The sequence below is a fragment of the Trichechus manatus genome, unplaced genomic scaffold (genome assembly GCF_000243295.1).
Source record: "Trichechus manatus latirostris isolate Lorelei unplaced genomic scaffold, TriManLat1.0 scaffold00100, whole genome shotgun sequence".
NCBI classification, from domain to species: domain Eukaryota; kingdom Metazoa; phylum Chordata; class Mammalia; order Sirenia; family Trichechidae; genus Trichechus; species Trichechus manatus.
The window spans coordinates 2,867,482-2,889,635 of NW_004444036.1; the positions used below are offsets into that span (position 1 = coordinate 2,867,482).

Genomic DNA, 22,154 nt, shown 5'->3' on the forward strand with positions numbered 1-22,154 from the left:
GATTTATGGCCCTAACTGCAAAGAGTTTTACGTTCATAACCAATCCAAAGGCAATATACAGGTGCTCTAGAAAGACTTGACAAGGTTGCTCTTGGAGCAGTTCAGCCTGTAAGGAGGGTAAAGCTGTTTTAGCAACCTGCCGGGTGTGACCTGCTTCATCAATGTCTCTACTTGATTATAAGTCAAAACACCGGAGAAAAGGCACAGAAAGTCCAGGCAAAGTGCAAGCAAAATCATACCTACCCCAGCCGACAATGCAGAACTTAAGGATATATTTTCGGATGTAAGTATTAAACACTTTGACAAGGGCCAGGTACATATGGAACGCTTCCAGGCCCATCCACGTGAATGAGACCAAGAGGAAATAATGAAGAAATACAGCCACTGAGATGCAGAGGCCTCGCATGTTATAGAGAGCAATCCACGAGTCCAGAAGGAACACCAGGTTCAGTAGGAGCAGAGCAGCACACAGCTGGATGAGGATTTTGGAAGGGTAATCCCTCCGGATCTTTCTACGAGGAAAGGACAAGAAAAGAATTAGCATGACATTCTGCCAGCCCTTATATGAGAATACCTGTCAGGTTGTCCCTGAGTTCTAAGCAATTTATTTTTATTGTTTGGTCAATGTCTAAATGCGTAAATTTTCTCTATTTGAGTGTGTGTGCATTGGGGCAGGGGGCAAACCACCATCAACAACAAAAAAGGAAAAATCTAAACAGGATTATCTGTGATGATCATATGGAAAATTATATATCTCTGTGGGACCTTTGACATGCTGACTGTTGACCCATCCTTTTAAATAGTTTGTAGTGGAATCCACTGTGAACCCACCCTATTTCTCCCAAACTACTTCTAGAAGCATTTCTGCTACTTCTCATAAACAGGCTGCTATAGTCAGATCTTCAAAATATAGCCAGATTCCCCTATTATGTTATTGGTTAAAATGAGATCATGGAAAGAAGAGCTTAAACTATAGCTAAATGTAACAGGCATAGGAAAATAGTTAATTGATGACAGGTACATGTTTATGTGTGTAAAATTAGATCTGGTGACATCATTCCCAGTAATGGCTGGCCTCATGGTAATTTAGTCTCACTAATATTTCCAAAGGACTACTAGAAGATCTGTAGTCACAGCTGGACTAAGTCTGGCACTGAAAAGAAATTTGTGCACTTCCTGATGAGTGCTCAAAATGTAAATCTGAGAACCTACATACTGTTTCATTTAGTTAATGCAATAAAACTGCTTATTTTCTTCTTTTCCAACAGAATTTTCAGGAACTCTTCCCAAAAAGTGACCAAAGGGACGCTTCTGGTAAGCCATGAAGGAAATGCGGTTATTTAGAATGTCATTCCGCTCTGACCAACAAAGCCACACGCTCCGAATATCTTCACACCCTTTATTCTTCTTGGTCCCTGCGCCATTTAATGGATTCAATATTTCGTATTTGCTTGGTAACATTTGGAAACTTAATTCATTAAATATATATAGTTCTTTAGCTGTGCGTGGCGCTACGGTCTATTTCAGATTCATGCATTTCGGGGTCTATATCCATCTTTCATTTCATACTTAATGACTACTAGGTGCCAGGCACCATTATAGGGTACAAACATGATTAAGACTGAACCCTTGCCTTCAGTGAGCTTACAGACTAGTGAAAGGAGGTGAGCATACAAACCAAAAAGTCTCATGACGTTTTACATAGAGGTATTCTGCTGGAAGGTTGTACGGGATAAGGTAGGCCGAGCAAAACCCTTAATTAATAATACGTTTGGCAATGGAGGTGAGCACTGCATCCCAGAATACAAGTTTCCAGTTGTGGATACTCACTCAAAGGCTATGTATGTTACAAGAGTAACGGACAGAAAAATTGATGAAAGCCCACAACCAATATACGTGATAAACGTCAGAGCCATCATTTGAGCAGGCGGTAAGGATGTTCGAGATAGGTCCTGGAAGAGAAAATGTTGCTGTCAATGATCAAATGTTTTTAAATAAAATATAAAATGAAATAAAAATTAAAAAGAATCATGTATTGAGTGCTCTAGATGCTCATGCATAGTCTGTTCAGCAAACCTATGAGGTAGGCACAATTATTATCAGCAGGTAAAGAGAAGGAAACTGAGGCCCAGAGAGGTTAAGTAACTTTCCCAAGGTCACATAGCTAAGAAGTGGGGGAGCCAGGATTCAAATTTGGGTCTGGCTGATTCCAGAGCCCATACACTTAACCACTGCATTCTGGTGCACGGGAAGAGCACTGGAGTAGGAGCCTAAAGACTTGAATTTGACTCCTGGCTCTTAAATTTCTTAGCTCTATGACTGCAGACAATTACTTAACAAATGAGTCTTAATTGTGCCTTCAATAAAATGACAATAACAGTCTCCCATTTTACCTATCTTGCAGAACTACCGGGAAGATTAAGTAAGATCATTTATGTCAAAGTGTTTTGTAAATTTTAAAGTGCACTGCAAATTAAACAATTGTTATCACCTGTTTTAGGCTGCGTTCACTAGTCCTCTTAGCTATTTAAAAGAGAAAAACTTAAATATAAAAATAGAATGTGAAAAAAAATACTTGTATTCCATGTACAAGTATTTTCCTTTAGTAGTTTGGAGCCCTGGTGGCAAAGTGGTTAAGAGCTTGGCTGCTAATCAAAAGGTCAGCAGTTTGAATCCACCAGGCACTCCCTGGAAACCCTATGGGACAGTTCTACTCTGTCCCATAGGGTCGCTATGAGTTGGAATCGATTCAACAGCAACGGGTTTTTTGCTTATTAGAAGAGTAGTTTCTTTGGTTTATAAGTCTGCCACAAGATCATGATATCTGCTGACATGTCAAAATCATTCATCACATTAGACATCCAGCTACCTCTCAGAGAAAGACTCTAAGGCTACATGTTGTTTTAGCTGCCATCAAGTTGGTTCCTGACTCATGGCAACCCCATGCACAACGGGATTGGACTGTTGTGATCCACTGGGTTTTCATTAGCTGATTTTCAGAAGTGGATCTCCAGGCCTTTCTTCTTAGTCTGGAAGCTCCACTGAAACCTGTTCAGCATCCTAGCAACACGCAAGTCTCCACTGACAGATGGGTGGTGACTGTGCATGAGGTGCACTGGCCGGGAATTGAACCCAGGTCTCCTGCATGGAAGGCGAGAACTCTACCACTGAACCACCACTTCCCTCTGGTATATTACCAATAGGACACTGAAGCTTGTAAGGTGGCTGCAGGTACAGATGGTTTCATTCAGCTTCTTGTCTCGGACGGAGCAGCCATCGGATGACCAGCCTCCTCTGCCACCTGTTGGCATTAGGAAGAGTATCTGTCCTGTCAGCATGGCCACAGTGCCAATGACCCCTCCCCCACCTCCCCAAACCCCCTCCTCCTTTCTCCCCCCATCCACTCAAGACTTTGAAAAGGTATGACTGGAACCTACCATTTCTGCCCAAGTCCCAAAATACACATCTCACTGTTAAGTCATCCTGCAGTAGAAACAAACATTACCAATAATTAATTTACTGAACTGAAAATACAGAAAAGCAATGGAAAGAAACCAGGATATTTTTATTTCAAAATACCATGCTTGATTTTGGAGGGAAGGTTCTTATTTTCTACTAGAAAATATCTTACACCCAGAAGCAAGTGAGCCCCATATAGGTCAGCACTTCTTAAACTCCCCAACTGTGCATATGAAGCACCTTGGGTCCTTGTTAAAATGCAGGTTCAGACTCAGCAGGTCTAGGATGGGGCCTGACATTGTGCACTTCTAACAAGGTCTCAGGGGATGCTGATGCTGCTGGTCCAGGGACCACACTTTGAGTAGCGAGATCAGAGACGCTTCTCAATGTGAACTGAGCTAAGAGATGTTCTTTCTCTCTTTGGAAGTGAGAATGAGACCTGCAGTCACACACACTGAAATTCAGCCGTTGATAAAGGCTTGCTTTCTTGCACCGTTCCTTCTTGGAAATTAGGTGCTCACTTATTGTTGTTTGCTGTCATCAAGTTGGCCCCTGACTCATGGTGACCCCACGCACAACAGAACGAAATGCTTCCCGGTCCTGTGCCATCCCCGTGATGGGTGGCAGATCAGACCGTTGTGATCCATGGGGTTTTCACTGGCTAATTATCAGAAGTAGATTGCCAGGCCTGTCTTCCTAAACCATCTTAGTCTGGAAGCTCTGCTGAAACCCCTTCAGCATGGCAGCAACATGCCAACCTTCACTGACAGATTGGTGGTGGCTATGCATGAGGTGCACTGGCCAGGGATCAAACCTGGGTTTCCTGCATGGAAGGTGAGAATTCTACCACTGAACCACCACTGCCCTCCCCGTTCCCCTATCAGTTATCAGACGTGCTAAAACCCAACAGAATGCCTCCATGATTCTGGCGGTGGTGGAAAGCCATTCTTACACGCTACCCTGACTGAGTTTCAGGTTCTGCTGGATCTGCCTTTGTACGACCAAGCCTTTTAAAGGCATGGTCAACGAACAGGCTGGACTGGCCTCTCCTCACCTGGTTCGGGCTGATGTGCTTTAGTGAGATTGTCACGTTTCTTGTCAAGTTTGTGACGGTCAGGTTAGCAACACTTGAGGATATGACGTAGCTGATCAGAGAGAGGTTTTCCAGGTAAGGGTCCTAGAACACCAAAGAATCAACAAGATGGCAAGGGAAAATGAAATATCATCAAAGAGTTTTAGAGCTTGAAAATACTCCTCAGGACTACTGACTCTACATTTCTACTTTACCTCCCTAGGTCACAAGTTGAAGGTCAGCGAGTCAAGTGACCTTCTCAAGGTTCCACAGTTAGAAGCACAGCCCATTTCACTATACCCAAAACCCATTGCTGTCGAATCGATTCTGACTCCTAGGAACCCTGTAGGACAGAGTAGAACTGCCCCATAGGGTTTCCAAGGCTGTAATCTTTATGGAAGCAGGGCTGCTACATCTGTCTCCCACGGAGCGCCTGGTGGGTTCGAACCACTGACCTTTCAGCTAGCAGATGAGCGCTTAACCACTGCACCACCAGGGCTCCCTCATTTCACTATAAGATGCTCTGAATACAGAATCAAAGTGCACCTATGGACACAATGGGACCCTCGTGAATCTTTAAGGGAAACATAACATTCAACCACTGAGGCTGCGTGCCCCTGAGCAAGTTACTTAGCCTCTCTGGGCCTTCATTTTCCCATCTATAAAATAAAGATAATAATGGTTCCTCCCTCACAGGGTTGCCGAGAGGATTCAATGAGTAAATGTTTGTAAGTGCTCAGGACAGTGCGGGGCACTTGGTAGTGCTACGTAAGGGTCGATTATTGGGATTTATCCTCCTCCCCATTATCAGGTGTTTAAAAATACACTCCAGCTTTGAAGCAATTCACTTGACTTAGAGCAGCCTTAAGAATATTTAAGGATTAAAAGAAACAACCCCGCTCCCCCCCGCCACCACCCACACCAATAAAACCCACACCAAAAGCAGCTGGCGGCAACTTTACCTGAAATAGGGCAGGTGTTTCAAAAAAGTTGAACTGAACCCTGGAAGCAAGCTCCACATCATCCGCTGGCAAATCACTCAGCAGTGAGGCAGGGAGAGTAATCATGCCAATACTATTCTCAGGTGCTTCCGTTTCCAGGGAAACCTGGAAAGCCAGTGAAAGGTAAGAAATCTGTCTGGAGCCGGTATAATGAAAAAATGGAAAATGTAAGAGCGCATTAAGGCGGAGGATCCTGCAAAAGGGCCTTCGGTCTGCGGTGGTGCCTCTATGTAACATGGGTTCTACTTCGGGTTCTCTGGCTGTGGCTCAATTAAAGAAAACAAACAAGCCAGTTGCTGTTCAGCTGACTCCAACTCACGGTAACCTCCTGTGTGTTAGAGTAGAACCGGGCTCCATGGGGTTTTCACTGGCTGATTTCTCAGAAGTAGATTGCCAGGCCTTTCTTCCGAGGTGCCTGTGGGTGGACTCGAATCTCCAACCTTTTGGTTGGCAGCCGAGCACATTAACCATTTGCACCACCCAGGGATTCCTCAATTAAAGAAGAGATGAGGCCTCCAAGCAGGAAAGGCAACATTTTAAGGTTACACAGAAACAGCGAAGAGGTGCAGGGTAATTGCAGACCCCAGGAAGACCACAGCGGCACACACGCCAACTTGGTGACCTGTTTAGGGTAAAGTCTTCATAGAACCACATACACTAAGCTTGTAAGGGAAGGCTATGAAGATTAAACAGCAAGACTATTGGTTTTACTTGGTAGTTTCCAGCCTCCAATCTAACAGGTGGATAGAAAACACTAGAGGATCGACAGTCACCAGTCTACACAGTGTAGGAGCCAGGTTGTTGTTCGGTGTCGTTGAGTCGATTTTTGACCCATAGTGACCCCATGTGACAGAGGAGAACTGCACCATAGGGTTTTCTAGGCTGTTGTCTTTACAGAAGCAGATCACTAGGTCTTTCTCCCGAAGAGCTGCTGGGTGGGTTCGAACCCCCAACCTTTCGGTTAGCAGCTGAGTGCTTAACCATTTGCGCCACCAGGTCTCCCTAGAGTAGCCATAACACTTGTTAAAATATTAAAATGGGTTGATAGGTAGCTGATGTCCCTGCTTCTCCAACTGCATAGGATCCTCCTCCCCCTGGACACTCCCTCCCAAACTTCCACAATCCAGCTGCTAAAGGATTAACCCAGGCCACAAAAGGGATCTCCTGGATCCTGCTCCAATTTCTTTTTTGAGTCTGTGGGGCCTCATTGTTCCAGATTGTTTAATATTTTGCTTATCACCCCAAACTATAAGCAGTAATTGCCTCAATCATGAAGTACAAGAGACGACAATCATATACAAGAAATTTTTCCACAATAAATGACAGTGTACCTGAAGATTTTCAGGGTCTTGGGCTGCAAAGGTAGTTGTGTTGAAATCACTGGCATTCACTCTGATCACGGCCAGAGCCAAAGAAGGGGAGGTTAGACTCATGGACTTGTTCGAAAAATTCAGTTGTAAGCCAATGTCATCCACCACTTTCAGCAATCTGTAAAGATACATGGCCGTTCAAATTCAGCACTCTCACTTTGTTTTTGTTTTTCCAATCTACGCAGAATATAGAGTAGTAACTTGAGAAGTCATTATAAACCTAGGACTTGGGAGAAAAGTTGTGGTTAGCTGCCATCAAGTCAGCCTGACTCATGGCACTGCCATATACAACAGAAGGAAATGCTGCCCAGGCCTGTACCATCCCCATGATCGGTTGCAACTTGGACTATTGTGATCCATAGGGTTTTCACTGGCTGATTTTCAGAAGTAGATCACCATGTCTTTCTTCCTAGTCCATCTTAGTCTGCAAGCTTGGCTGAAACCTGTTCAGCATCATAGCAACACATAAGCCTCCAATGACAGATGGGTGGTGGCTGCACTTGAGGTGTACTGGCCAGGAATCGAACCCAGGTCTCCCACATGGAAGGTGAGAATTCTGCCACTGAACCACCACTGACTCTATTGGGAGAAAATTACTTGGCTATAATTAATCATGGAAAAAGCATCTGCATCATCAGCCGGTCTCCTCCCACCACCACATCAGTTTACAAAGTCATACCTTTGAGCCAGAGGGGCCAGCAAGGCTGGTGGGGAATGCAGGAGTTTGCTAACTTGGTTTATCATTTCTCCTGCGAGATCAGGCTCCAAGCTGCCTGACGACAAAGCCTTCTCCATCTGGGACACTTGGTTCTCAAGTTCCGAAGCACTGGCACTGCTGGTAGCAACGATTTCTATAACAAAGAGCCAAATCATTTTTGGAACACAGGATGGAAAAATCACTAATAAAGGTAAACACACACCTATGACCTGGCAAACCCATTCCCAGGTATCTGCCCCAGAGAAATAAAAACATGTGTCTTAAGACTTGTTCATGAATGCTTATAGAAGCCTTCTCCATAACAGCCCCAAACTGAAAACAACTCCAATGTCCATCGAGTGGAGAACAGATAGACTGTGGTACATCTATACAACGGAATATTATTCAGCAATAAAAGCAAATGAACTACTGATACATTCGACAACAAGGATGCAGCGCTAAGTCTCCGGTGCATTATGTGAAAAGAACGAAGCCAGACTCAAAAGGCTCCATACTGTATGATTCACTTCATGACATCCTAGAAAGTCAAAACTATAGGGAAATAAAACAGACCAGTGGTTGCCAGGGACTGGGGGCCTTGGTGGTGAGGAGGTGTTGACTACAAAGGGACATAAGGGAGCTTTGGGAGTAGTGGAAATGTTATCTATGTTGATTGTGATGATGGTTACACGGCTGTGTCTATCCAACTTCATTACCATTACCATTACGCACAGCAACCCTGTAGGACAGAGCAGAACTACCCCATAGGGTTCCTAAGGCTGTAATCTTTACGGAAGCAGGCTGCCACATCTTACTCCCACGCAGCGGCTGGTGGATTCCAACTGCCAACTTTTTGGTTAGCAGCCAAGTGCTTTAACTATTGCACCACCAGGGCTCATAGATGAGTTTTACTGTATGTAAATTATACTTCAATAAACCTGACTCTCCTTCTCTCCCTCTCTCTCTCTCTCTCTATATATATATATGCACATCAACTGCCAGTGACTATATTCTGCTTAGACTGGGGAAAAAAAAGTGGGAGTGCTGAATTTGAACTGCCACCTATCTTTACAGATTGCTGAAAGTGGTGGATGGCATGGCCTCTAAAAAAAAACAAACCCATTGCCGTCGAGTCGATTCCAACTCATTTTTCATATAGGCACGCGTATACATGTATTTGTATCATGTGTACAGGATATGTGGGTCACTAGAAGCTCTTTTGTGAAAAAGAGAATATCATGAAATGAACAGCTGGGACTATCAGCTGAAAGTAGGGCAAATCTAAAGTCACTTGGCAGAAGCTCCAAAGCTCCTGGGGGTGTTGGCACCGTGGTAGAGAAGGCAGGGACCCATGCCACCAAAAGCCAATTCTAGAGGTAGAACTGCTTCTTACTCACAGAATTGAAACTCCAGACAATACCCAGAATTCTTTGTTTCTTTCCCTCTTCCTTTTATCTCTTTACTACTAAGCGTACTTTGTGACTACGTCACTTGTTGCGCTTGCCAAGGCCTTCTCATGTACACTGTTATTCTCGAGCTAGTGCAGTTAGTGTGATCATTTCAATCTCGAATCAGAACGGGCTGCGGCTGGTCTCCGATCACACTGCTTGTGAGGGCCTGTGTAGACCTGTACCCAGGGCTTCCAGATGTGTCTCCCTTCCTCAGGGTTACCGTGGCTCAGTCTCAGCTCTGTTACTCTGTGACTGACTGATTTTCAAGAATACCAATTTTTTTCTTTGGCCTGCTGAGTGGAACTACTCTGTTCAATAGTTTAAAAGTTTTCTCCTCAGAATGTTAAAAACAGTGACCCGACACCTTTCTCGTAGGAGAAAGGAAACTATAAAACAACCATCTGAATAAAATGAGATCTCTACTTGCCTCTTAGTATTATTTCTCTACTATCTTGGTCAAACCAATTGAACTCAGCCATGTCTATCTTCTATGAATGCCTGAAGGAAAGCTCTCAGAATCAAGGAACGTGCAACGTGATCTTACTACAGATACCTTGGTTTGGCAAGCTGGTGGCTGCATCTCAGGTAGCCCAAATTACAACAAACTGGGGCAGCTTCTCATACTTACCTGTATATTCAGGAGATGGGCTGGTTGTGATGACATTCATAGGAGCAGACGTGGTAGGAGAAGCAAGTGAGGGTTTCACGGGCAGTGGAGTGGAAGAAAAATTGGTTTGGGGCGTAGAGGAAGAGATGGTTCCAAAGTCGGGGGGCACATCAACAGTAGAGCTGGGAGCTATGGCAGCCGAAGGCTGGGGAGACGGAATGTGAATCTCTGTGGTTGGAGAAGGGGATTTCTGGGTCACAGGTGGATGATCTAAGGGGTCAGCCAAAGAGAAGGCACTGGCGACGTGGGATATAGTCGTGGCCTGAGGAGCACCTGGGATAGGTTTGCTGGAAGAAGAAAACGGTGGGCCATGTGGAGGCCCAGGGAGACAGACGACGGGATCCTGTAGATCACTGAAGGAAAGAATCAGAGAGAGGCACATGAGTTACAAGTGAACTACGGAGAGGCTTCCTCTTCCTCTGGCAACCAACTGACCACAGCCAAGGTGATGTGGCTACCTCGGGAACCTGCCACTCCCAGCCCCTGCCATCTCAGGCCCTCTCTGCACCCGCCACAGGCCCCCTGCCCCACACTTCCACCATATGCTCCCTGGGAGAGGAATTAGCAAAGGGGTTAATAGTAGAGCCCCAGCCAGACATGGGGCCACCACAGTGCAGGTTCGGCCTCTTTTTCTATGTCCTGCTGCTTCTTCTTCACAGCTCTCTGAATGGGCAGCCTTCAGAGGTCAGTGGAGCTGCCTCAAAAGGGCTATATGGTCTCCTGATCCTATCCTGATGCTTCCAGAAATTCTATCCTGCCAAATGGGCCTCAACCCTTCAGCCTAGTGGAGCATATTAAGTTTAAAACTCAAACACTCTTTACTTCTCATTACAGAAAATGCTAAAAATCCTTAACTAAAGACCTTTAAAGAAGCCCTGGTGGCGCAACGGTTAAGCGCTTGGCTGCTAACTGAAAGGTTGACAGTTTGAACTCACCCAGTGGCTCAGTGGGAGAAAGGCCTGGTGATCTGCTCCTGCAAAGATTATAGCCTAGAAAACCCTATGGGGCAGTTCTATTATGTCACATGGGGTCTCGGTAAGTTGAAAATCTACTCAAAGGCACCTAAAAGCAACTACCTTTAGCAATTCCTCAAGGCCCAATGTTTTAATACATTCAAAAACATATGGCCCACACAGGGTAGACAAGCTGCACTTAGCTTTCTTGTACCACGTGAGGAGATTCAAATTTAAAAAGCATATCCTTTTTTTCAAATACAATTTTTATCTGATCATAGAAGCTACAGAAAATGCTGCATACTTAAAAAGAAAATATCAACCCTAATGCCAGTAGGTAGGCCAATTACTGAAATCCACTGTGAATATTTCACTTGTTTACTTCCCATTTTTTTCTGTGTATGCCTGTACTCACACCAAACGTGATTTTCGGAACCATCTGCTATTCTGAATCATCCCTCTCCCAGCTTCTCTCCATTGAGGAGATACTTTTATGTAGTGACTCTCAGCTACAGCTGCACATTAGAAACACCTGGAGTGGGGGCTTTAAACCCCCTTAATGCCTAGGCCATACCTCAGATCAATCAAATTGGAATCTCTGAGAACAGAGGCTGGGTAGCAGTATTTTTGTTTTAACTCTGTATTTTGAACTAATTTTAGACTTATAAAAATACTGCAAAAATAGTATAGAAGTTCCAGTGTATCCCTCAGCCATCTTTCCCCAATGTTAACATCTGAAGTCCAGAATTAGACCCAAATACATATGAAAGTTTTATATGTGACAGAGGTGGCATCTTAAATCGCTGGGGAAAAGATGGACTTTTTTTTTTATTGTGCTTTAGGTGAACATTTACGGTGCAAATTAGTTTCTCATTCAAAAATTTATGCACAAATTGTTTTGTAACATTGGCTGGAATCCCCGCATTGTGTCCGCACTCTCCCTTTCCATTCATCCAGTTTCCCAGTCCCTTCCTGCCTTCTTGTCTTTACTTTTGGGCAGGTCTCATATACTTGACTGAAGTAAGAAGCACGTTCCTCACGTGTGTTATTGTTTGTTTTATAGGCCTGTCTAATCTTTGGCTGAAAGGCAGACTTTGGGAGTGGCTTCAGTTCTGAGTTAGCAGGGTGTCCAGGGGCCATAGTCTCGGGGTTCCTTCAGTCTCTGTCAGACCAGTAAGTCTGGTCTTTTTTTGTGAGTTTGAATTTTGTTCTACATTTTTCTCCCGCTCTGCCCCTCTATTGTGATCCCTGTCAGGGTGGCTGGTGGTGGTAGCCAGGCACCATCTAGTTTTTCTGGGCTCAGGCTGGTGGAGGTTGTGTTTCACGTGGTCCATTAGTCCTCTGGACTAATATTTTCCTTGTGTCATCGGTTTTCTTCATTCTCCTTTGCTCCAGACTGGATGGGACCAATGGATGTATTTTAGGTGGTCACTCTCAAGCTTTAAGATCCCAGATGCTATTCACCAAAGTAGGATGTAGAACATTTTCTTTATGAACTATGTTATGCCAATTGACCTAGATGTACCCTGAGACCATGGTCCCCAGCCTCAGCCCCAATAACTCGGTCCCTCAAGGTGTTTGGATGTGTCTAGGAAGCTTCTGTGATTTTGTGCTGACTTCTCCTATACTGTGTGTTGTCTTTCCCTTCACCAAAGTTAATACCTGTCTACTATCTAGTTAGTGATTTCCCCTTCCCACCAATCCCCTCCCTCGTAACCATCAAAGATTATTTTTTTTCTGTGTGTAAACCTTTTCTTGTTTCTTTATAATAGTGGTCTCATACAATATTTGTCCTTTCTTGATTATTTCACTCAACATAATGTCCTCCAGTTTCATCCATGTTGTGAGATGCTTCGCAGATTCATCATTGTTCCTTACCATTGCATAATACTCCATTGTGTGTATGGACCATAGTTTGTTTATCCATTCATCTGTTGATGGGCATCTAGGTTGTTTCCATCTTTTTGCTATTGTGAACAATGCTGCAGTGAACATGGGTGTGCATATGTCTATTCGTGTGACAGCTCTTATTTCTCTAGGATATATTCCTAGGAGTGGGATTGATGGATCGTATGGTATTTCTAATCCTACTTTTTTTTTCATAGTGGTTGTACCAAAAGATGGACTTTTTAATAAATGGTGCTAGGATCACTGGGTAGACACATTTGGAAAAAGATAAAATTAAATCCATACCTCACACCATACACAAGAATAAACTCCACATGAATTAAGGATCTAAATGTAAAAAATAAAACCATTCAAGTACTAAAATAAAAAAAAAGAGAGAGTGAATTTTTCTACATGCTGGCGTAGAGACTTTCTAACTATGCCTCAAAACCCAGAGGCAATAAAAGACCGACATATTTAACAACATAAAAATTTTTCTTTTAATTTGTGCAACAAAAAACATCATAAAGTCAAAAGACAACTGACAAACTGGAAGAAAATATTCACAACACATACCACAGGCAAAGGGCCAATATCCACAATATATAAAGTATGGAAAATGGTTCAAACTCACTCTTAATAAGAGAAATGTAACTGAAAACAACACCATTTTTCATCCACCAGACAGGCAAACATGAAAATATGACAACACATTCTCTTGGTGAGACTGTGGGGAATCAGACAGTTTTACAACTCCCAGGTGACTCCCATGTGCAGCCAAGCTTGAGAACCACTGGTCTAAGGCAATGGCCCAAATGGAAACTTGAGACAACAGAAAACTGTGTACCTTCTCTAAAATTGAAAGTCCTTCTTCCCTCCTGAAATTCCCAAAATTCTTAGCCAGCATGGTGATTCAATGTTGCTTTTTTAGGAAAAGGGTCGGGACGTTTGCTACATACCACTGCAGTTTTTCTAACTCTTCCGGGGACGAGGGGCAGGGGGTCCTGGCAGAGCAGCAGCACTGTTCTGGAGGAGATAAAGGAAAAGGAAGAAATGCAAGGTCAAGAATAAGGCAAGGGAGATGCTCAGAGACATCAAGTATTACACTTCTTACACTGGCTGCATTTTTCAAGAGCATTTGTCTAAAACAGGTGATAAAGTAGGGTAGATATCATTATATGGACTAGTATAGTAAGTGCTCAAAAGTACTTATTGAATGCTTTTTTTTCTGTTATATGCATCCGATATCAATTACTGTTCAGTAACTCCTAAGAGGAATTGAGATGTAAATATATCCGAGTAGCCATCCATCGAACTCTCCGAATAGAATTCTCTCTCTCAATACGTTTGTTGTTGTTGTTGTTTTTCTTTCATGTTTTCAACTACGATACACTTAAGCTTTATTAGGAGTTCCTGGGTAGTGTAAATAGTTAATGTAGTCAGCTGCTAACCAAAAAGTTGGAGGTTTGAGTCCACCCAGAGGTGCCTCGAAAGAAAGGCCTGGCGATGTATGTCCAAGAAACCAGCCACAGAAAACCCTACAGAGCACAGTTCTACTCTGACACGCATGGGGTTGCCGTGAGTCAGAATCGGCTCAATGGCAACTGGTTAGGCTTTATTAGAAAGCAGGAAAAAATAACCTTCTAAACCAAGAAAACCAAACCCGTTGCTGTCGAATCAACTCCGACTTACGGGGCTCTAAAAATTGCCCAAGGACAAAGAAGCCAAAACAGAAAGCTACAACATACGTAAATGTGTTAATTATATTTTCATTTAAAAACACACCAAAAGCCATGTGAGAATGAACATAGCAATAAAGGTAGAGACAACTTACCCATTGATTGAATCTTCACTCTTTTCAAAGCAACCACTATAGCACATACGTTCACTGTATTATTCAGTTTTATTGTGAATGTACAATTTAATGTGCTGTAAAGAGAAATATACATGTATATAAAACCAGCATGCTACTATACTGGAAACCTACCTACATATCTTTGTTTTTCAAAGTTGGAGTGGGAAAAGGGGACACTGATACCGTTAACTTGCAATGTCACCCTAAGCTGGTAAACACCCACCTACTATGGTCTAAAGTTTACCTGAAAGACTCTCCTAAGAGGTATATGTAGAGGTTCACATTCCCAGAGGATGCAAACCAGAACCCCTATGACCACTCACAGCTGCTGATTGGTTTTGCCTGCACAATGGATGAGGAACAGGTGACACTTGGTTGCAAAGACAAGCACCTTGATAGCTATAGTCTTACCCCCAGCTGGCTGCTTGCCTGGTGTCTATAGGCATTTTGAGTTTCCACCATGGGAAGCCTTTCACAACCAGCCTAAACGAGTATCAAGGTCTCATAAACTCAAAATCTGGCAATTCAATCTAGGTTACCAGAAAATGAGATCAAATCCCTGCTAGCAACGGAAGACATTCTCTGTTTCTCTATTTTAGTTCTGATCTAGGTGAAAAGAAAAATTGAAGAGAAGGTAAGTGAAATGAACTACGTACATATAGTGGATAAGGATTCAATGTACAATTTCATAGAAGATTTGCTATTGTTTGTAACAATGAATAGTTTGATGAGTAGAAACTGTCATTTTCTAGGACTTCACATGGAATGTTCCAGGTTCAGAGAGTGAGATTATTACCCTTTCTACCATTGCCTTATGCATCCAGGACAGACAATGGACACAACTTAACATGGTAATCTGTAGAACCCAAAATAACTGTTGGACAAACTCTGAATCTCCCTCATATGTACTTTTTCATTTACTTTCTCTTTTTTTCCCATCTTTTCCTTCCCCTTCTCTCCTTCTTCTCCCAAGCCCCATATTATGTCCCTTCTTCTGTCCGGCCTTCACCCTGCTTGGGTCACGGTGAGCCATTTCTCAGCCATATTGGTGGCCCTCAGGCTTAAGGACCCTGATAATCCTTAGCCTCACAGAACCAGAAGCAAACGGCCTGCTACCCACCCCTCTGTGCCTCATGAAGAAAGGAGAAGATGGATGGGAAGGAGTGATAAGTCCTTGGAAAAATAAAACCATATAAATCCAAAATGTCATTCATATGTATTTATTTTAGAAGAATGCCTTTGCATTTGCAACTTAACTAAGACTCTTCAATACTTCATTTCTCATGAATGGATACATAATGATATTTCTAAAAGCATTAAAAATGACTGACCTTTGAGCTTCTGCTGTAGCACACACTATAAAGTAAGTCTGCAATGAAAAATATGTATAAAAGTTACATTGACAGTTGGAAATGTCAGACAAGATCCAAGGCTAATCACAGCATGACAGAATCTTAGAATCCCAAAGACCCCTAGGGATCATCCAATGCACCTCCCTGCCAGATTCCTGACGTATCACCAAAGCTATTCAGGGCATACAGGCTCTGCTTGGGTACCTCCAGCAACAGGGAGCTCACTATCATACAGGGGCACTCATTTTCCTGGAGCTTTTAAGGAACTTTTGGTCTTACACTGAGGAAAATCTACCTCCTTGTAATGTGCATCTGCTGCTCCTAGTTCTGATTTTTGGAGTAATGGAGCTCATTTGTTTATTCTTTTTACATGACATATTTGGGAGGATTTGAAGACATATCTCCCCAGGAAGGCAGAACTACATGTTCCCTCTCCCTGCACCAAAAAAAAAAAAAAAAAAAATTATTAACAAAGTACAAGACAGACTATGATTACCTCACTTAGGGTTTGCAGGGTTTTGTTGAGTTCTGATCGTCTGTTAAAAAAAGAGAGAGAGAGAAAGAAATTGACATTAACAACACCATTAATCTATTACCATCAAGTCAATTTTGACTCATAGCGACCCTATGGGACAGAGTAGGACTGCCCCATAGGGTTTCCAAGGAGTGGCTGGTGGATTCGAACTGCCGGCATTTTGGTTAGGAGCTGAGCTCTTAACCACTACACCACCAGGGCTCCAAGGACACCATCAGAGATGCTAAATGTAAAACAAGTTAGATTTTTAGCAATTAAATTCAGTTCACTTTGAAGAAACATTGGAAATAATCAGAGATTCCTATGTGGGAAAAATAAATTATTCATGTAACAAGTGAAAACTAAGCAGGCAGAAACAGTACCGGTTCTAGCTACAAGCAAGATATAAACTGTGGTTGAACAATCTTGTCATTCATTAGGTTGCTGCAGCCCGGAGGCATCTTCCTCTGGCTGGGGACCAGAGGAAGAGCTGGCCCCGGGCAAAATTTCTAAGAGGGACAAGCTGCTCACCCTGGGGGCCAACTGACCTAGCTCTGCCCTCCCTCTCCTCACAACTTCCGTTTAGGAATCTCTCTCTTATTCCTCGCCTCCAACCCGACTCCCACAACACTTTTATTTCATCCATGTGACAGAGCTTCACATGAAGTGAGTACGAAAGAAATCTAATTAAAAGAGTTCACTCTAAAACAGTGGTTCAACCTGGGGTGACTCTGCCCACCCAGGGGATATTTGGCAATGTCTGGAGACATCTTTGGTTGTCGCAACTGGGGAAGGGTGCTAATGGCATCTAGTGGGTAGAGGCAGGGATGCTGCTCAACATCCCACAATGCACAGGACAGCCCCCTACCCGCAAGAAAGAATTATTAGTCCAGAATGTCAACAGTGTTGAGGGTGAGAAACCATGCTCTAAGGGATGGGCAGTAGTTCTAGGTAGCTCCAGGGATGGGGTGGAGGCAGGCAGTTCCTTGGCAGTGGTCAGGTAGCTTCTCAAGCCAGCAGTAGCCACTCCTCTATAACTGTGCTCAAAGGCTGCCTTCTTTCTGGAGTTTTCTCTGGCCCTTAAAGCCAGGTCTAACCACTCCACCTGCTCTAGACTCAGACGTTCGGAACATCCTCTGCTACCCTGTCCATGACACCTTCACTGTAGGAAGCAGACTGTACTGTTATCATTTGTTTGCATCCTGAGTCTTCCCTTCTAGACTCTAGACCCCTGGTTCTCAAACTTGGCTTCCCGCTGGAACTACCTGGGGAGCATAAAAAAATACGATGCCGGGGTCTCACACCCCAACCTCTGATTTAATTGTTACGGAGTGTGCCTGGGCATCAGGATTTTTTAAAGCTCCCCGGATGATTTTAATACGCAACCACGGTTGAGAACCACTAGTCTACACTCGGTATTCCATCACAGAAGAGTTGAATTTACCCCCATTCGTATTCTCAAGGCCCAGCATATAGCTGGCACTCAATAAATGCTTAGGGTTGGGGATAGGGTTGGGTTTAGGTTAGAGTTTGGGATGGGGTTGGGTTTAGGGTTATTGTTAGGGCTTGGTTTAGGGTTCGTGTATGGATTAGAGTCAGGAGTACTGTTAGGGTTAAGATTAGGGTTAGGGTATGAGCTTAGGATATGGCTAGGGTTACTGTTAGGATTAGAGTTGGAGATGGGTAACATGAGTCACAACCCTATGTATAATTCTAATCCTAACCTGAACCCAAGCCCTAAAACAATAACCCTAACACCAACCTTAACCTTAACCCTATCACCTTAACCCTAACCCCAAACCTAAGGCTAACTCTAACCAAACACTAACCCTTACACTAGCTCTAACCCTAAATTGAAACCTAATTCTAGACCTAATCCTAACCCTAACCCTTACAACAACACTAACCTTAACCCTGAAGCAACCCCAAACCCAAACCTAACCCTAAACCTAACCATAATCCTAAATCAAGTTCTAACCCTAACCCTAACAAGAGTCCTAATGCTATGTTTAACCCTAATCCTAGCCCTAAATCTAACAAAAGCCCTAACTCTAACCCTAAACTTAACCCCAGACCCTCAACATTGCCATAACCATAATTACAGGTCTAACCCTAACACAAGCACAAATCTTATAGGGTTTTCTAGGCTGTAATCTTTACAGAGCAGATTGTCAGGTCTTTCACCTGTGGAGCTGCTGGGTGGGTTTGAACCACCAACCTTTCTGTTAACAAGGCACCTATCTGTAATGCATGTCTCATTGTCTGTGCTTTTTCTTTTAAGCCTAGGTCTACTATACTAACAAAGACCTCTCTCTAACTTTTGAATCACTGATGCTTCATGGAAGCATGAACAAATGGTATACAGCATGGAGTCCTAACTTGAACTCTTCTTTCAACCATGCTGGCTATCAAATCGTATTAAAACTCAAATACCAATTCAAATGAAGATGCCACGTCATCTTACAGCATAAACAAGGACATCCTCTCGGGGATATCAGCTGATGACAGGTGACAATGGTAAAGTTTTCAGAGAGCTCAAGAATCAATTAGCTCTACAACATTTTGTCTATTTGTCTGGCTCTTTCAGACTCTCAATTTCACACGCAAAGATAGCTCAACAAATACCTTTTCGTAGTTGATATTTTAAGTTTTCAAGCAAACAGCAGATTACTCACTTCAGTTCACTTAGAGACAGGACTCCATTTAAGGTGCCATTAGCCATATCTTGATTCTGTTAGAAGCACAAATTTATCAAGAATACAAGAAACACTGTTGTAGGTTTTGTTTTTGTTTTTCATCCTTTTAACAAGATGCTGTTTTTCAGTTTTGTTGGCCACCCAAAGAACTGTACCCCCAAAACTGTGCATCCTAACTGAACTGCATGGAATATTGTCCATTAAACCATCAAATCCATGTTGGTTGAGCCAGTTTTTGCTCATCCCCAACCGACCCTATTCTTTACAAAATATTCTGCCTATTATTTTAAAAATATTCTGGATCAGCAAGTCTGGTATACTAATTCCTGACTTTCTTCATTCCAAGGGTCCCCCAAAAAGAACACTATTAAAAGCTCGCATCATGAAAGCTCCCAGATTTAAGTAATAAGACCCTAATGTGAAAAGGGAAACCTGATAGCAATTGTCTCTGTGTTTCCAGCACCCAGCTCATTGATTGGCACATAGTAGGTGCTCGGGAAATATTCACTGAAGGAATAACCCACGTTTGGCTGGGATCCTCTGACCCCATCTAGGTTATGGGATGAACAAAATCAACTTTGGAAGACAATTCCTGGAGTCAGTGCATTATATTTCTTGCTGCTGGAAGTTTCTAGTATAATTTTAAAATTTTAACTGGTAACAGAATTGCATTGTATTAGAATTGTGTTGTATTAAGATTTTTATTCAGCAGCAAAATTAGTGAAAACTAAAATATAATTACTAACAAAGTATCATAATTATTAGGAATTAAAAAAAACAGGGATTCCGAAAATACTATCTCATATTTTATTTCAATGTGATCATAAAAGTAATGTACCAAGTATCATAATAATCTGAACCTTGAGCAAATTTTTAAATACACATGTATTCACTTTTTAAGATTGCAATAAGAAAAATCTTTAAAACCCACCTGGGTAGCATTGACTTCTTCGTGATATTGAAACATTATCTCACCTTTAAAAAATGCTAAAAAAAAATATTCAAAAAGAAATTTGAGACTTCTATCCTTAAACCTTAAGAATTATTACAACACATAAAAAGACTATCAAATTACTTTATAAATGGAGTTACATCAAATTCTTTGTTTTTATTCAAACTTTTTTTATCAGTAAGTTACTCAATGATTATCAATGTAATTTTCAAAAAATATGAACTATGAATTTTATAAAGGAATTCTAACAGTATCAGAAAAAGATAAAACTTGCCCCTTTGCCAAGAGTTACTGAGTTGTATCTCCCCAAATACATAACAGCCAGGCAACTCTACCTCTATATGCTTCCCCTAAAGATGCTAACTGGGAGCACTGTAGTTCTACTATTAACTCAAAAACATAGTTTTAAGTTGTTATAGTTGCAAGTTACATAGATGATGAAGGGAGTGAAAGCATTTTTCAACAGTTAAGAAAGATCTTATGGAAATCTATTTATTCCTTGGCATTTGTTTTGTTTTTTTACATAAACCAAAACCAAATCCATTGCTGTCAAGTCGATTCTGACTCATAGCGACCCTGTGGGACAGAGCAGAACTGCCCCATAAGGTTTCCAAGGCTGTAATCTCTACAGAAGCAGAATGCCACATCTTTCTCCCATGGAGCAGCTGGTGGGTTCGAACCTTCGACCTTTCAGTTAGCAGCTGAGCACTTAACCATGGCACCACCAAATACAACACCTTTCCTAGAAACAAACTTGAGATTTTGCTTCGAAACCTGAATAATATGGAGGGCAAATCCTCTGTTCAGGTGAACAACTCACTGTGGCTTTCACCCCAGAAACACTAGAAAAACCTCTTCTTAAAATGCTCACTTTGAGAACTGTTTGCTGCAGTGTATACTCTGAGGGGCTTTGACGCTATATGGAAGCAAATAAAATAGAAACTCCTTAACAGAAGCATGGTGTATGCTTCATAAGCTATAGGGACCGAAGTCTGGCCTCTTGAACAATAGGGCAAGGATGTCATATAAGCTAGAGCAGGGGTCAGCCAACATTGTCTGTAAAGGACTAGGTAATAAATATTTTAGATTTTGCAGGCCATATGGTCTTTGTGGCAACTACTCAACTCTGCTGTTGTAGTGCAAAAGTAGCCACAGACAATAAGTAAACAAATGGATATGGCTGTGTCCTAATAAAACTTTATTTACAAAAACAGGAGGCAGGCCGTCGTTTGGTCTGCAGTCTGCCCGTCTCTGAGCCAGAGGGTTGAAAAGTTTCCTAATCTCATCTTCTTTTACTGTACCCCAAAGTACAACTGATTCCCACAGCCATGTACCTGATGGTCCACTTACACATTATACAGTTTTTGCCAACTGCACAACCTCCTTGCACATTATCTTCCTAGGCATGCTACACGCGCTGTATGCGTGGGTGCGTTATTTGCGGAAAATATGGTTACTAATGGCCAACAAAGCCACTAGACCAGTGATTCTAACATGATCCATCATTTCAGCAACTTTTCTATTGAAGACCTCAATGTCTACATATTGATACTGAAATTTCACTTATTTTGATTAAAAGTAAAGATATTTAATATCTGCATAGAATTACTTATCCATTTTTTAAATGTTGTTTTTAGGTGCCATCAAGTTGATTCTGACTCACAGAGACCCTATATAGAACAGAACGAAACATTGGTCAGTCCTGCACCATCCTCACAATCGTTGCTATGTTTGAGCCCATTGTTGCAGCCATGGTGTCAATCCATCTCATTGAGGGTCTTCCTCTCCTTCATTGACCTTCTACCTTACCAAGCATGATGTCCTTCTCCAGGGGCTGGGCCCTCCTAATAACATGTCCAAAGTATGTGAGACAAAGTCTCGCCATCCTCACTTCCAAGGAGCGCTCTGGTTGTACTTCTTCCATGATAGACTTGCTTGTTCATCTGGAAGTCCATGATATATTCAATACTCTTTGCCAACAACATAATTCAAAGGCATCAATTCTTCTTTGGTCTTCCTTATTCACTGTTCAGCTTTTGCATGCATATAAGGTGACTGAAAATACCATGGCTTGGGTCAGGCATACCTTAGTCCTCAAAGTGACATCTTTGCTTTTCAACACTTCAAAGAGGTCTTTTACAGCAGATTTGCCCAATACAATACATCATTTGATTTCCTGACTGCTACTTCCATGGGTGTTGATTGTGGATCCAAGTAAAATGAAATCC

General features: G+C 42.5%; 1 protein-coding gene across 1 annotated transcript in view; it reads right to left on the bottom strand.

Moving 5' to 3' along the window:
* ADGRG2 (adhesion G protein-coupled receptor G2) overlaps positions 1 to 22,154 on the bottom strand; it is a 69,126-nt gene that overhangs the window by 12,303 nt on the left and 34,669 nt on the right. Inside the window, exons 7-22 of the mRNA XM_023737255.1 lie at positions 19,906 to 19,961; positions 18,954 to 19,009; positions 16,261 to 16,300; positions 15,744 to 15,781; positions 14,392 to 14,486; positions 13,517 to 13,583; positions 9,679 to 10,070; positions 9,075 to 9,081; positions 7,582 to 7,737; positions 6,864 to 7,020; positions 5,494 to 5,637; positions 4,514 to 4,636; positions 3,438 to 3,483; positions 3,198 to 3,301; positions 1,831 to 1,952; positions 244 to 512 (exon numbers count right to left, since the gene is read on the bottom strand). Of these exons, the coding sequence (XP_023593023.1) occupies positions 244 to 512; positions 1,831 to 1,952; positions 3,198 to 3,301; positions 3,438 to 3,483; positions 4,514 to 4,636; positions 5,494 to 5,637; positions 6,864 to 7,020; positions 7,582 to 7,737; positions 9,075 to 9,081; positions 9,679 to 10,070; positions 13,517 to 13,583; positions 14,392 to 14,486; positions 15,744 to 15,781; positions 16,261 to 16,300; positions 18,954 to 19,009; positions 19,906 to 19,961 (1,872 nt within the window). The remainder of the gene's footprint in view (positions 1 to 243; positions 513 to 1,830; positions 1,953 to 3,197; positions 3,302 to 3,437; positions 3,484 to 4,513; positions 4,637 to 5,493; positions 5,638 to 6,863; positions 7,021 to 7,581; positions 7,738 to 9,074; positions 9,082 to 9,678; positions 10,071 to 13,516; positions 13,584 to 14,391; positions 14,487 to 15,743; positions 15,782 to 16,260; positions 16,301 to 18,953; positions 19,010 to 19,905; positions 19,962 to 22,154) is intronic.